We start from the raw sequence: 14278 nt of genomic DNA, 5'->3' as shown, positions 1-14278 counted from the left end.
TCATGAAAATGTCGAGGCGCGTGAGTGATGCGGTTGGTGTTTTTCGAGGTCTTCAAAAAGTAGCCTTCAGTCTACAGAAAACACAATGTCAAGCAGTAGATACATATTGGAAGAACTCCAGTCTCAATCAAATATCGGTAAAGCTAAGTGGGAAAGTAGAAGAATCATTGAGTTCTGCTATGGGCTCAGCAGTCGGCTCTGCAGTCTCCTCAACTGTATCAAGACCTTCTACATCTTCTGTGAGAGTTGACAGTTCTTATAGCTTATACGTACTTCTAGATTTTATGAAATTTCATGTGTATTATTATTTTATATATTGCTACAATATTTTGGATATAATTCTTATATTATATGCACCTGATAACGGCAGGTCTTTATCTAATATTATATGCACCTGAAAATAACAGGTCTATATCTACTTTTATATGCACCTGATAACAGTAGGTCTATATCTACTATTATATGCACCTGATAACAGCGGGTCTATATCTACTAGTATATGCACCTGATAACAGCAGGTCTATATATACTATTATATGCACCTGATAACAGCAGGTCTATATCTACTATTATATGCACCTGATAACAATAGATCTATATCTACTATTATATGCACCTGATAACAGTAGGTCTATATCTACTATTATATGCACCTGATAACAACAGATCTATATCTACTATTATATGCACCTGATAACAGCAGGTCTATATATACTATTATATGCACCTGATAACAGCAGGTCTATATCTACTATTATATGCACCTGATAACAATAGATCTATATCTACTATTATATGCACCTGATAACAGTAGGTCTATATCTACTATTATATGCACCTGATAACAACAGATCTATATCTACTATTATATGCACCTGATAACAGCGGGTCTATATCTACTATTATATGCACCTGATAACAACAGATCTATATCTACTATTATATGCACCTGATAACAGCAGGTCTATATATACTATTATATGCACCTGATAACAGCAGGTCTATATCTACTATTATATGCACCTGATAACAATAGATCTATATCTACTATTATATGCACCTGATAACAGTAGGTCTATATCTACTATTATATGCACCTGATAACAGCGGGTCTATATCTACTTTTATATGCACCTGATAACAGCGGGTCTATATCTACTAGTATATGCACCTGATAACAACAGATCTATATCTACTATTATATGCACCTGATAACAACAGATCTATATCTACTATTATATGCACCTGATAACAGCAGGTCTATATATACTATTTTATGCACATGATAGCGGCAGGTCAATACCTACTATTATACGCACCTGATAACGGCAGGTCAATATGTACTTGAAGCTAATTTGTAGTGCTCTACTAACATCTAAGTGCTCTTTATATTTATTTATATTATGGTGTAATTCACTCGTCACTTATTGTACTGAGTGCTCTTTCTGTATTATTCTTTTCGAAACTAGTGCTTCTAATGATAATGCGTACATTTCTTTATACCCCTTTTCTGTCACATCAGTAGCGCCTAGTGCTGGGACGATATCAAAAATTCGTTTCGGTACGATATGATGGCGTAGCCAACCGAAATATCGGGTATGTTATTCGGAGTTGTTTTACCTGCTGGGAAAGGCTGCCATGAGAGAACAACTCCCTAATGAATACATGTACTCGTATAATTCTTTGAAGAATCGGTATCAAATCGAGTAGAATATATATTATCGTCAAAAATCGACGATATCCGGTATTTTGATATGGGCAGAAAGCACTCGGTACGGTCGGTATCAGAAAGTGGTATCGACAGTATACCGAAATATCGTAATATCGTCCCAGCACTAGTAGCACCTCAAGTGCCATGGGATACTGTTAATTGCTTTATATGTCAGTTTATTGCCTGAGCAATCCAATTTGTTGAAGGAAAAAGTTGACAGACTTGACAAGTTAATACCAAAGGAGCTGAAGCTTCCACCAGTTACTGACGCTGACTTGGAGGAGCTGTCTAAAGATATTGAATCTTTCGGATTTGTTGCGCAAGAAGTTGGAATACAGCGTGATCTGACAGGTACTCAGTTCTTTTTATGAGGCTTTCTCCACATCTATCACACGCTACCATAGCACCATCCATCTGTGTTGTCATGCTGTCATGTTGTCCAGCTGATGCTGACATACTGTTTGTCTGTTTATTTTGTTTTCAAGAAACCTCTGCTCTAGCCAGTGCGTCTGTAAAAAATGAAACTGTGGCAGCTGATAAAACTTTTCAGGACACTAAATCTGGTAATGCCTCCAATGCAATGACACAGCAGACCATCCACCATCAGGTAATTGTAAAGCATCTTGTTGTATTTTCCTGAAAAATTTTGACCTTGAAATGAACATATGAGAGTTGTGTCGTGACTTCACCTGCAGCTAAGTTCTAAGTCGAGAGAGATGAAAGTGCCTGCCAACAGATTTTCAAGAATAATGAGCTTTGGAAGTTTGGCTGCCGGTCTTGGAGTAGGCGCTGTTGCTGAGGCCACAAGACGTGGGCTTGGAGTACAGAGCAGTAAGTGACATGTTCTTCATACAGTAAATTATTGCTTTGCAATGAGATTTTTTAAAATCTTGAGATTTATGAATTTATCTACATGTGTATCAAGTTGCAGGTCAAAATAGCAGCCCCTTGTTCAGTGATGCAAACATGGAAAGGATAGTTTCAACTTTGTGTCGTGTGCGAGGTGCAGCACTAAAGCTTGGGCAGATGCTGAGCATACAAGGTGAGCATATTGTTTTGGTTATGACTGCTATCTGATTATAACAGTAGGTGATGAGGTACTAGTAAGTTGATTTCTACACATATAAGTATTAGTAACTGATTATAACAGTAGTTGATGAGGTATTAGTAAGTTGATTTCTACACATATAAGTATTAGTAACTGATTATAACAGTAGTTGATGATGCACTAGTAAGTTGATTTCTACACATATAAGTATTAGTAACTGATTATAACAGTAGGTGATGGGGTACTAGTAAGTTGATTTTTACACATATAAGTATTAGTAACTGATTATAACAGTAGGTGATGAGGCAATAGTAAGTTGATTTTTACACATATAAGTATTAGTAACTGATTGTAACAGTAGGTGATGAGGTAATAGTAAGTTAATTTCTACACATATAAGTATTAGTAACTGATTATAACAGTAGTTGATGAGGTACTAGTAAGTTGATTTCTACACATATAAGTATTAGTAACTGATTATAACAGTAGGCGATGAGGTACTAGTAAGTTGATTTTTACCATAGATATATAAACCTAGATTGGCCAATATGGAAAAAGCCTGTCAGACTTAAATAGCATGACGTAATGTCATTGTATTGTACCTCATGCTTGACTGCACTATTGTTTACAATGGAGCTAATGAGAAGAAGGTGACAAAATTACATTTATTTTCACATAAAAACCTTCTTGTATACATAATCCAGTAAACTAAGGCAATTCTGTGATATTATCTGATAATCACCATAGATTAAAAGTATAAAAGCTGTGAAATGTTGCACACAAATCATGAGCCATCAGGGCTTTATTTGCCACCCTCTCCTATCCCCATTCTCTCTTTTTCCCTTCTCCAAAGAAGAAGTGAGAAGGGAAAAAGAGAGGGGGGCAAATAGCCAACCCACCCGAAGAGCCAAATCCTGGCTAGGTAAAAGACTAATATCATGTTGAACTAAACATGACTAAGTGTGACGAGCCTGTGAAGTTTTGATCTGATCAGGGAAATGGAATCAATGGCTTTCTTAGCTAGAGCCGGAACGAGACCAAGGAATGCAGGGTGGGACCAGACTCAGGGTCAGCAATGAGGGCCAAGATCGGGTCGGACCGGGTCAGCACGCGCGATTTTTTATTCATTTAAATGTTGACTTGCAACAAAATTCACATTACAGTTATTTGGTATCAAAAAATTCAGCATGTCCTACTATGTTGTGTTGTAGGTGCCAAATACGTGGAAATGTGATTACAAGCTCTTAAAAGCTCAAAAACGAAAAGCCGCCGTAGTTTGGAATCTCTTTATTTCTCTGACGTAGTCATTACAGTTTGGCTATCGTCTTGTCACGTGTTGTTCTCACGTGAATTGAAAAGCCATTAAAAAGCTCAATATAAAACTTTTCGTAGCACTAGTTTATGACAAACACTTCGGGTTTTACCGAATACCCCGTATCAAATATAGATGCTCGCTACTTTACAGTTTTGTTTCGGCATTATTCAATCGTCAAGTCGTAATCTGATCACGTGACCCAATACTTCGAAAATAGTTTTTGCAGCACTTTTCGATTATCACAAATGACCAACAGGCTCGTCATGATTATCAGACAAGGATATGTATTCCTTCTAGCTAAGGTTAAAAAGTTTAACGATTTTTTACGGTAAGTTATAAGATATCAGTGCTAAAAGTGACAGCATTACAATGATGATAAAACAGACGCATAAGAACGATAGACATGGTTTTATTGAATGCGCGAAGTTTATTTGTGAAAATATTTCAACGAATGAGGTTGCATGAAAGTGTAAACAGAAACCATCCTGTAACAACTACGTCCCATTTGAGCCGTTTTGGAAAGCGAATCCAAACTACGGCGGTCTCGTGTGGCTGCGATTAACTGTTCGTTTTTTAGCTTTCAAGAGCTTGTAATCACATTCCCATATATTTCACATCTACAACACAACAGAGTAAGACATGGTGAATCTTATGATACCAAATAACTGTATTGTGAATTTTGTTGCAAGTCAACCTTTAACTTGCTTTTGCATATTGTACAAATAACTTGGTATTTTTCTTTCTGGTATTTTCATGAACTCCCAGACCATCGACATGTTGATTATTTCTTGCCGAAAAACGTTGTGAAACCTATAGTCCAAAGACTATTGTCGCAGACGTAAAAATATAGTCTTGACTCACCTTGTTTTATTTCGCCTGGTCCTTCCGTGCTAGGACTATATGCGACTCCATTTCAATTGCACTTAAAAAGCGATATACAACCGCTGTTGTTTAGCCATAAACCTACCCGTGTCTTTGTATAGGAAGACCCGAGGGTCGGGTGGTCCGACCCGGGCACCTCTGACCCGGTGGGTCAAGACCAGACGAGCTACCCGTGCCAGCTCTATTCTTAGCTTCATAATGCGCCCTAATCGAAATATATGTCTTTGATATTTCACGAGCTAGGCTACTAGCTTGATGATTACACTTAAACAATAGCATGATGTTGAACCTCAGCAACTTCTTCATGGTGGCAATTAGTGCTAGCCTGGGAAAGTTTTTCACCAATCCAGCACTACTACGCAACACTCTCGTCGCTTTCTCACTATGGTTGCAAACCTCAATCACCACAGGCGAAAAGAAAGTCAAGCCACTACGATTGTTAACTGTGATTAGGGAATTCGTTGCTTGGTTTACATTAAAGTTGGTAACATCCACGATGCTAGTGATACAATCATTACACTTCAGCTTTGGTGACCTAGCCAGCTACATAGCCAGCTATAAAATAATCATTCTGTCTCATTTTTGACTTAAGACATACTTGCATACTCATCATATTTAGTCATGTTTAGTTCAGCATGATATTAGTCTATTTACCTAGCCAGGGTCTGGCTCTTTGAGTGGGTGGGCTATTTGCCCCTTCTCCTTTCCCCCTTCTCTCTTTTCCCCTTCTAACTTCTTTGGAGAAGGGGAAAAGAGAGAATGGGGATAGGAGAGGGTGGCAAATAAAGCCCTGATGGCTCATGATTTGTGTCCAACATTTCATAGCTTTTATAGTATTAATCTATGGTGGTTATTAGATATTATCACAGAATTGCTTTAGTTTACTGGATTATGTATCCAGGAAGGTTTTTATGTGAAAATAAATGTAATTTTGTCACCTTCTTCTCATTAGCTCCATTGTAAACAATAGTGCAGTCAAGCATGAGGTACAATACAATGACGTTACGTCGTGCTATTTAAGTCTGACAAGGCAACCGATGGGAATAGCTACTATTGGCCAATCTAGGTTTATATATCTATGATTTTTACACATATAAGTATTAGTAACTGATTATAACAGTAGTTGATGAGGTACTAGTAAGTTGATTTCTACACATATAAGTATTAGTAACTGATTATAACAGTAGGTGATGAGGCACTAGTAAGTTGATTTCTACACATCTAAGTATTAGTAACTGATTATAACAGTAGGTGATGAGGTACTAGTAAGTTGATTTCTACACATATAACTATTAGTAACTGATTATAACAGTAGTTGATGAGGTACTAGTAAGTTGATTTTTACACATATAAGTATTAGTAACTGATTATAACAGTAGGTGATGAGGCACTAGTAAGTTGATTTCTACACATATAAGTATTAGTAACTGATTATAACAGTAGTTGATGAGGTACTAGTAAGTTGATTTCTACACATATAAGTATTAGTAACTGATTATAACAGTAGTTGATGATGCACTAGTAAGTTGATTTCTACACATATAAGTATTAGTAACTGATTATAACAGTAGGTGATGAGGCAATAGTAAGTTGATTTTTACACATATAAGTATTAGTAACTGATTGTAACAGTAGGTGATGAGGTAATAGTAAGTTAATTTCTACACATATAACTATTAGTAACTGATTATAACAGTAGGTGATGAGGCACTAGTAAGTTGATTTCTACACATATAAGTATTAGTAACTGATTATAACAGTAGGTGATGAGGTACTAGTATGTTGATTTCTACACATATAAGTATTAGTAACTGATTATAACAGTAGGTGATGAGGTACTAGTAAGTTGATTTTTACACATATAAGTATTAGTAACTGATTATAACAGTATTTGATGAGGTACTAGTATGTTGATTTCTACACATATAAGTATTAGTAACTGATTATAACAGTAGGTGATGAGGTACTAGTAAGTTGATTTTTACACATATAAGTATTAGTAACTGATTATAACAGTAGGTGATGAGGTACTAGTAAGTTGATTTCTACACATATAAGTATTAGTAACTGATTATAACAGTAGGTGATGAGGTACTAGTAAGTTGATTTTTACACATATAAGTATTAGTAACTGATTATAACAGTAGGTGATGAGGTACTAGTAAGTTGATTTCTACACATATAAGTATTAGTAACTGATTATAACAGTAGGTGATGAGGTACTAGTAAGTTGATTTCTACACATACAAGTATTAGTAACTGATTATAACAGTAGGTGATGAGGCACTAGTAAGTTGATTTCTACACATATAACTATTAGTAACTGATTATAACAGTAGGTGATGAGGCACTAGTAAGTTGATTTCTACACATATAACTATTAGTAACTGATTATAACAGTAGGTGATGAGGCACTAGTAAGTTGATTTCTACACATATAAGTATTAGTAACTGATTATAACAGTAGTTGATGATGCACTAGTAAGTTGATTTCTACACATATAAGTATTAGTAACTGATTATAACAGTAGGTGATGAGGTACTAGTAAGTTGATTTCTACACATATAACTATTAGTAACTGATTATAACAGTAGGTGATGAGGTACTAGTAAGTTGATTTCTACACATATAACTATTAGTAACTGATTATAACAGTAGGTGATGAGGTACTAGTAAGTTGATTTCTACACATATAACTATTAGTAACTGATTATAACAGTGGGTGATGAGGTACTAGTAAGTTGATTTCTACACATATAACTATTAGTAACTGATTATAACAGTAGGTGATGATGCACTAGTAAGTTGATTTCTACACATATAAGTATTATTAACTGATTATAACAGTAGTTGATAAGGTACTAGTAAGTTGATTTCTACACATCTATGCACTAGTAAATTCGATACTCACTTATAGCAATATTCTTTCAAGACCTTCTTGCTATATTTTTGTTATCTTTTATTACTTTAGTCATAATAAGTTTGTTCCAAACTCAAACATGGATACACTTCTGTAGATAACTCGCTTCTTAACCCACAACTACAAGCAGCATTTGAACGAGTGAGACAGAGTGCTGACTTCATGCCCTTATACCAACTTGAGGTAAATTATTCTGTGATTACACCCATCAGAGTTTTCTAATTGGTATGATATACGAGACCTACATAACTTACTTCAAGCCAGTTTAACTTCGTCGAGACTTCCATTTTGATCGCAGCTGACGAGTGACATAGAGCCTTACTTTTGTTACTCTCAATTGTTTTTAGAAAACGATGAAGGAGCAGCTAGGTGATGAATGGAGGTCACAATTCTCTGAGTTTGATGATAAGCCATTTGCTGCTGCATCTATTGGTCAGGTATCACATTACATACTCTATTGTTTCAGGCTTTCTCATTCCTGACTGGCTGAACTGGCATAACTGTTGCTGCTAAAATAAAGCGCAAATGAAATTCAGGTCATGTTCTAACTTCAAGTCCTGCCTAATTCAAGATTTTATTCAACATTATTTACAGGTACATAGGGGTGTTTTGCCAGATGGCCAGGCAGTAGCAGTCAAGGTACAGTATCCTGGAGTTGCCAAGAGTATAAACAGCGACATTAACAACCTTCTTTCTGTACTCAAGGTCTGGCAGGTGCTACCTAAGGGTAAGAGTTAACAACAGTCAGTACTCATGGTCTGGTAGGTACTGCCTAAGGGTAAGAGTTAACAACAGTCAGCACTCAAGGTCTGGTAGGCGCTCCCTAAAGGTAAGAGTTAACAACAATCAGCACTCAAGGTCTGGTAGGTGCTCAATAAATGTAAGAGTTAACAACAGCCAGTGCTCAAGGTATGGTAGGTACTGCGTAAGGGTAAAAGTTAACAACAATCAATAGTAGTGCTGGGACTATATCAAAAATTCGTTTCGGTACGATATGATGGCGTAGTCAACCAATATATCGAAAGATCGGTTATGTTATTCGGAGTTGTCTTACCTGTCAGAAAAACTGCCATGGGAGAACAATTCCTTAATGCATCCATGTACCAGTATAATTCATTAAAAAATCGGGTGTCAAATCGAGTAGAATATCCTTCGTTTTTTCGTGATGTCATTCTATCATTGTCTGCCATCTTTATGGACAACTTTTATCGTTAAAAACACGAAGCTTCTGCAATTAATTATTGCAAACAATGCTTTTGTTTGCAATTTTTTTATTTTAGTATCAAAACAACACCGAAAAATACTATTAATCATGTAAACATTAACGATACTTACACAGACAGATGGTACAGACCATATTATAGACATCCAATTATTAATAACAATCAATCTTGCCACAATCAATACTCATAGAAGATCTATTCTTCAGACCTGAACTCTTGTATATAGTATCAATCCATTTATTTTTGTATAAGTTGTCCTGCATTACTTATTTGAAGTCATCATCTCATGTAAATTTTCTTTTAATTTTTACACAAATAATCTCAAACTAAACATGAATTGTTCACTACTATCTTGCATTCAGGATACTTTTCCAGTTTCCATTTTATTTGATAATATGCCTGCAAATAGAGGCTTTTTGTTATTTTGTTATCAGCAAAATTAAATATTACTAACTAACATACTATTAATCAGGAGAATGACGATCATTTTCTACAAAGATGGCGGCTTTTTCGTAGACGAGCGCATGTGCAATTAGGGCGATGACGTCAAAAAACCGAGGGATCTATATTATCGTTGATATCGTCAAATATCGACGATATCCGATATTTCGATCTGGGCAGAAAGCACTCGGTACGGTCGGTATCAGAAAGTGATATCGACGGTATACCGAAATATCGTAATATCGTCCCAGCACTAGTCAATAGTCAAGGTCTGGTGGGTGCTCCTTAAAGGTAGGAGTTAACAACAGTCAGTACTCATGGTCTGGTGAGTACTGCCTAAGGGTAAGAGTTAACAACAGTCAGTACTCAAGGTCTGCTAGGTGCTCCCTAAAGGTAAGAGTTAACAACAACCAGTACTCAAGGTCTGGTGGGTACTCCCTAAAGGTAAGAGTTAACAACAGCCAGTGCTCAAGGTATGGTAGGTACTGCCTAAGGGTAAGTGTTAACAACAGTCAGTACTCAATGTCTGGTAAGTACTACCTAAGGGTAAGAGTTAACAACAGTCAGTACTCATAGTCTGGTAGGTCCTGCCTATGCACAGCAACTAATACTAATCAACCCAGTTGTTTCTCAGAAACAACCAATAATTGTTCTCATGAAAACTTGGTCAAAAGCAGTCCCAGTTTTCTCCTGTAACCCAAAAGCCTGACCATGACAAGCCGATTGTTACTAATAACATCAATTCAAAATTCACGTCACCACTTCATGTCACTGTCAGTGGCACTGCTTATGGCGCTGTGAGGGTCCCCATTTGCGGCGCTGTTGGGAGACCATTTGCGGCCCTGTTAGGAGCACCAACATGTCGATGTCATTCTAAAAATGGGAGACGCATTGAACTTGATGAAGATCATTTAGTGCTTCGTAGCGGTTTCCCTTTTACATACTTGTTGGCATATTTGTAGGCTTGTATGCTGAGAACTTGATGGATGTCTCTCGTCATGAGTTAACGTGGGAGTGTGACTACAAGCGAGAAGCCAGGTCTATGCTTCTTTTCAAGTGAGCCTCTTAGCATCCATCTTTGCTGTTTAGTTCTGACCTTCTATGTGTTATAATTTTTTGGATGAATCGCTAAGCTAGATGCATTGCCCACTGATGGTGGTGCTGTCTAATGCCATGCACTTTTCTTGTTCAGAGAGTTACTGAGAGGAGACGCCGTATTTGTTGTTCCAACAGTTTATCCAGACCTAAGCACAGGCCAAGTTCTTGTAACAGAGCTTATTCCAGGAGTTCCTCTGGATCAGTGTCAGGAGCTATCACAGTCAACAAGAAACAAACTAGGTATGGTTGTTTCTTTGTTTTGCGGCAGTTCTATGAGAAAGCAGCCTTAAGCCAAAGCTTTGTCATATAATGAGATATCACCAGTCAGTTATTCTATGTGGCACAGACACGTACAAGTGTCAGAAAAGTTATTTCTGATTGAACATTGTTGAACAGTCGATTTTAGTGAGCGACCGGCATGTACATGTAACACAAGCACGCGTTCTTACTAGTCCTTTATGTAGTATCACTAGTTAGCATTTGTAATACATTCATTACAGGAAGGGAACTTCTACGTCTTTGTCTCACAGAGCTGTATGACTGGAGCATTATGCAAACAGATCCCAACTGGTCTAATTTTTTTTATGACTCCGCATCTGAAAAGGTAAATAATGGTGCATAGTTTGAGTGTCATATCTTTGTTGACACTCTTGTAACATCTACTGAACTCTGGTATCTGCTTAAAGGTTGACTTGCAACAAAATTCACATTACAGTTGTTTGATATCAAAAGATTCACCATGTCTTACTCTGCTGTGTTGTAGGTGCAAAATATGTGGGAATGTGATTAAAAGCTCTTAAAAACTCAAAAACAAACAGTTAATCGCCGTCATCACAAAACCGCCGTAGATTACCATTGTGTGTGTGTGTATGTGTGTGTGCATGCGTGCGTGCGTGTGTGTGTGTGTCTGGCAATGCCAAGTTATCGTTAATAATAATTATTATTATTATTATAATAATTATTGTAAATACCTAGTGAATCCTTTGTTGCTGTTCGCAGGTCTACTTGCTAGACTTTGGAGCTACAAGACAGTTCAACAGAAGTTTTGTTGATTTGTACATTGATTTAATTAAAGCTGCTGCAGTGCAGGACAGACAAACCATTCTCAGCAAATCAAAAGAGCTTGGATTTCTCACTGGCTATGAATCTAAGGTACATCGGTTCACAGAGTTCAATCAGAGTTTAACTAGAGTTCATGTTGCATTCAATCCCAATAAATCATGTTTGTTTTTAGGCTATGGTAGAGGCACATATTGATGCTGTCTCTGTTCTTGGTCTGCCGTGTGGCCTTGACGAAGAGTACGACTTTGGGAGGCAGGATATCACCGGAACTATAGAGAACATCATTCCTGTTATGATGAAGGTATTTGCATATCTTTTAGCGTATATAATGTATGTTTTGTTATTATTTTGTGTTTTGTTTGACTGTTTCATCATTGCTGTCTATTTTTAGCACAGACTCGGGCCTCCTCCAGAGGAAACTTATTCCCTTCACAGGAAATTATCAGGAGCCTTCCTTCTTTGTGCCAAGCTAAAATCAAAGTTTAACGTGAAGCGATTGTATGATCCGGTGTTTGCAAGGTAAATTGTTCCTGTGATAGTTTCAGGCTTTTCCTGCTATATTGCTTATTTTATTGATTTTTGTTTCCGGTTTTTTCATTAATTTTTTTCTAATATTTCCTCTTTAACAGTCATAATTTCTCAACCACTTTCTTATGCCTCACTTTGTTATCTCTTTGCAGACTGTCAGTATCATCTGCTAGTTCTCATCATATGTTCTCTCATACAGTCAGTATCATCTGCTAATTCTCATCATATGTTCTCTCTTGCATACAGTCAGTATCAGATACTGAATTCTTATCATATCTTTCCTTTTGTACACTATCTGTATCAGATACTGAGTTCTTATTATATCTTCCCTTTTGTAGACTGTCTGTATCAGATACTGAATTCTTATCATATCTTTCCTTTTGTACACTATCTGTATCAGATACTGAATTCTTATATTTTCCCTTTTGTAGACTGTCTGTATCAGATACTAAATTCTTATCATATCTTCCTTTTTGTAGACTGTCTGTATCAGATACTGAATTCTAATCATGTCTCCCCTTTTGTACACTGTCTGTATCAGTTACTGAATTCTTATCATATCTCCCCTTTTGTACACTGTCTGTATCAGATACTGAATTCTTATCATATCTTCCCTTTTGTAGACTGTCTGTATCAGATACTGAATTCTTACCATATCTCCCCTTTTGTACACTGTCTGTATCAGATACTGAATTCTTATCATATCTTTCCTTTTGTAGACTGTCAGTATCAGATACTGAATTCTTATCATCTCTTCCCTTTTGTAGACTGTCTGTATCAGATACTGAATTCTTATCATATGCGAAGTTACATTTCTCAGTTAATAGCTCTTTCACAAATTAATGTTGACAAACCAACTCCTTAATGGTATTTATTGGGAGATTTTTATTTTAGGTATAAATATGGTCAACCTGACAAGGCTTACCAGCTAGAAGAGGAAAGCTGACACCTATAGCAGGTAGTTGTGTATGTAGGAGAGATAGGGCCACACTGAAATAGGTCCTCTGTGTGTCTTCTTTGCAAACCGACAAAAAAACTATTTCAACTTTCAGTTCATTGAATATGTTAAGGCTGTCTCCCTAGTGAATGTCAATAACTGCCTTCTCATATAATCGTTGCGTATGTGTTTGGAGTTGTGAGCATTTTGTATGGCTAGTGTCAATGTCTTTTCACATCTTCGCCTTCCAAATTGTCTGCAAGCGTCACCCCTCTTTTTTAGAATCAACTATGCTCTTTGCTCAATCACTCAGTATGGCCTACGCATGCATACAGGAGCACAGGACAAGCACAGCTGGGTTTTCCTAGGAAACTGCGTAGATTTGCCTATCGGTAGAGCTATTTAATTACAAAACAAGTTTATCTCAGATTGCAACAATATATTTGTGTTCTCACTTTTTGCACAGCTATAATTGGAGATTTACAGTCAAACTTCCTTTGCTGTGATGCAGCTTTGTATGTCAACTAACTACCATAGTGCTTGCTGTTCGACCTACATGTACATGCAAGCTGACCAACAAAGGTTTTAAGTTTTACTAGAACTTTAATTTAGATATCTATAGCAGTTATAAAAAACAGATCGATCTATGTGTGCCAATGTATTTTTCTTAAATTCCATGGGTGTTTGGTAAAGACATCATTGCAGAGAGGAAAGATGTACTTTTCCACTCATCTCTTCTGGCTTTATGAAGCTCGCCATAGCTGTGGTTTCGTAGTTGTTCCCTGTAACACAACACCAGAAACACGTCTTTTTCCTGCAAAACTCAGGAGAATATAATACATTTTCTTGCAAATTTGCGTTTTAAATTTCTTTAGTATTTCAAACAATAAAAGAAATATTGCCCTTACTTTGTTATACTAATCAACTATGGTATGATAACTCTAATTAACAAGTTGCTGCCGGGGTGAGAAAACTCTCTACACATAAACAATGCTAATCAAGCTGACAAATGTCTCCATGACATCTCTAAACAATCAGGGCATGGGTAAGCTGCAAACTGCATACAAGCTATGATGGTCATGTGACATGATGGGTATTTATTAAGTACTGAA

The 14278-nt window shown here is 36.7% G+C and overlaps 2 protein-coding genes across 4 annotated transcripts in view; one reads left to right on the top strand and one right to left on the bottom strand.

Annotated features, from left to right (window-relative positions):
* LOC137401197 (atypical kinase COQ8B, mitochondrial-like) lies at positions 1-14063 on the top strand. Of its 2 annotated transcripts, none has more exons than XM_068087590.1 (16): positions 1-239; positions 1918-2062; positions 2197-2318; positions 2407-2542; positions 2643-2753; positions 7975-8060; positions 8225-8314; positions 8472-8604; positions 10504-10597; positions 10734-10879; positions 11140-11243; positions 11639-11791; positions 11874-12002; positions 12093-12220; positions 13124-13187; positions 13449-14063. In XM_068087590.1, the coding sequence occupies exons 1-15, from the start codon at positions 3-5 to the stop codon at positions 13173-13175; spliced, it is 1866 nt and encodes a 621-aa protein (XP_067943691.1). In that variant the 5' UTR covers positions 1-2; the 3' UTR covers positions 13176-13187; positions 13449-14063. The 2 variants fall into 2 exon arrangements, with proteins under 2 accessions (XP_067943691.1, XP_067943690.1); XM_068087589.1 differs by having other exon boundaries at positions 2637-2753.
* LOC137401196 (uncharacterized) overlaps positions 13750-14278 on the bottom strand; it is a 16497-nt gene continuing 15968 nt past the window's right edge. For both annotated transcript variants that reach the window (XM_068087587.1, XM_068087588.1), the window contains exon 15: positions 13750-13948. In XM_068087587.1, the coding sequence (XP_067943688.1) occupies positions 13863-13948 (86 nt within the window). In that variant the 3' untranslated portion in view covers positions 13750-13862. The remainder of the gene's footprint in view (positions 13949-14278) is intronic.

This window comes from Watersipora subatra, chromosome 7, assembly GCF_963576615.1.
Source record: "Watersipora subatra chromosome 7, tzWatSuba1.1, whole genome shotgun sequence".
NCBI lineage: Eukaryota > Metazoa > Bryozoa > Gymnolaemata > Cheilostomatida > Watersiporidae > Watersipora > Watersipora subatra.
This window is presented reverse-complemented; position numbering and strand designations above follow the sequence as displayed.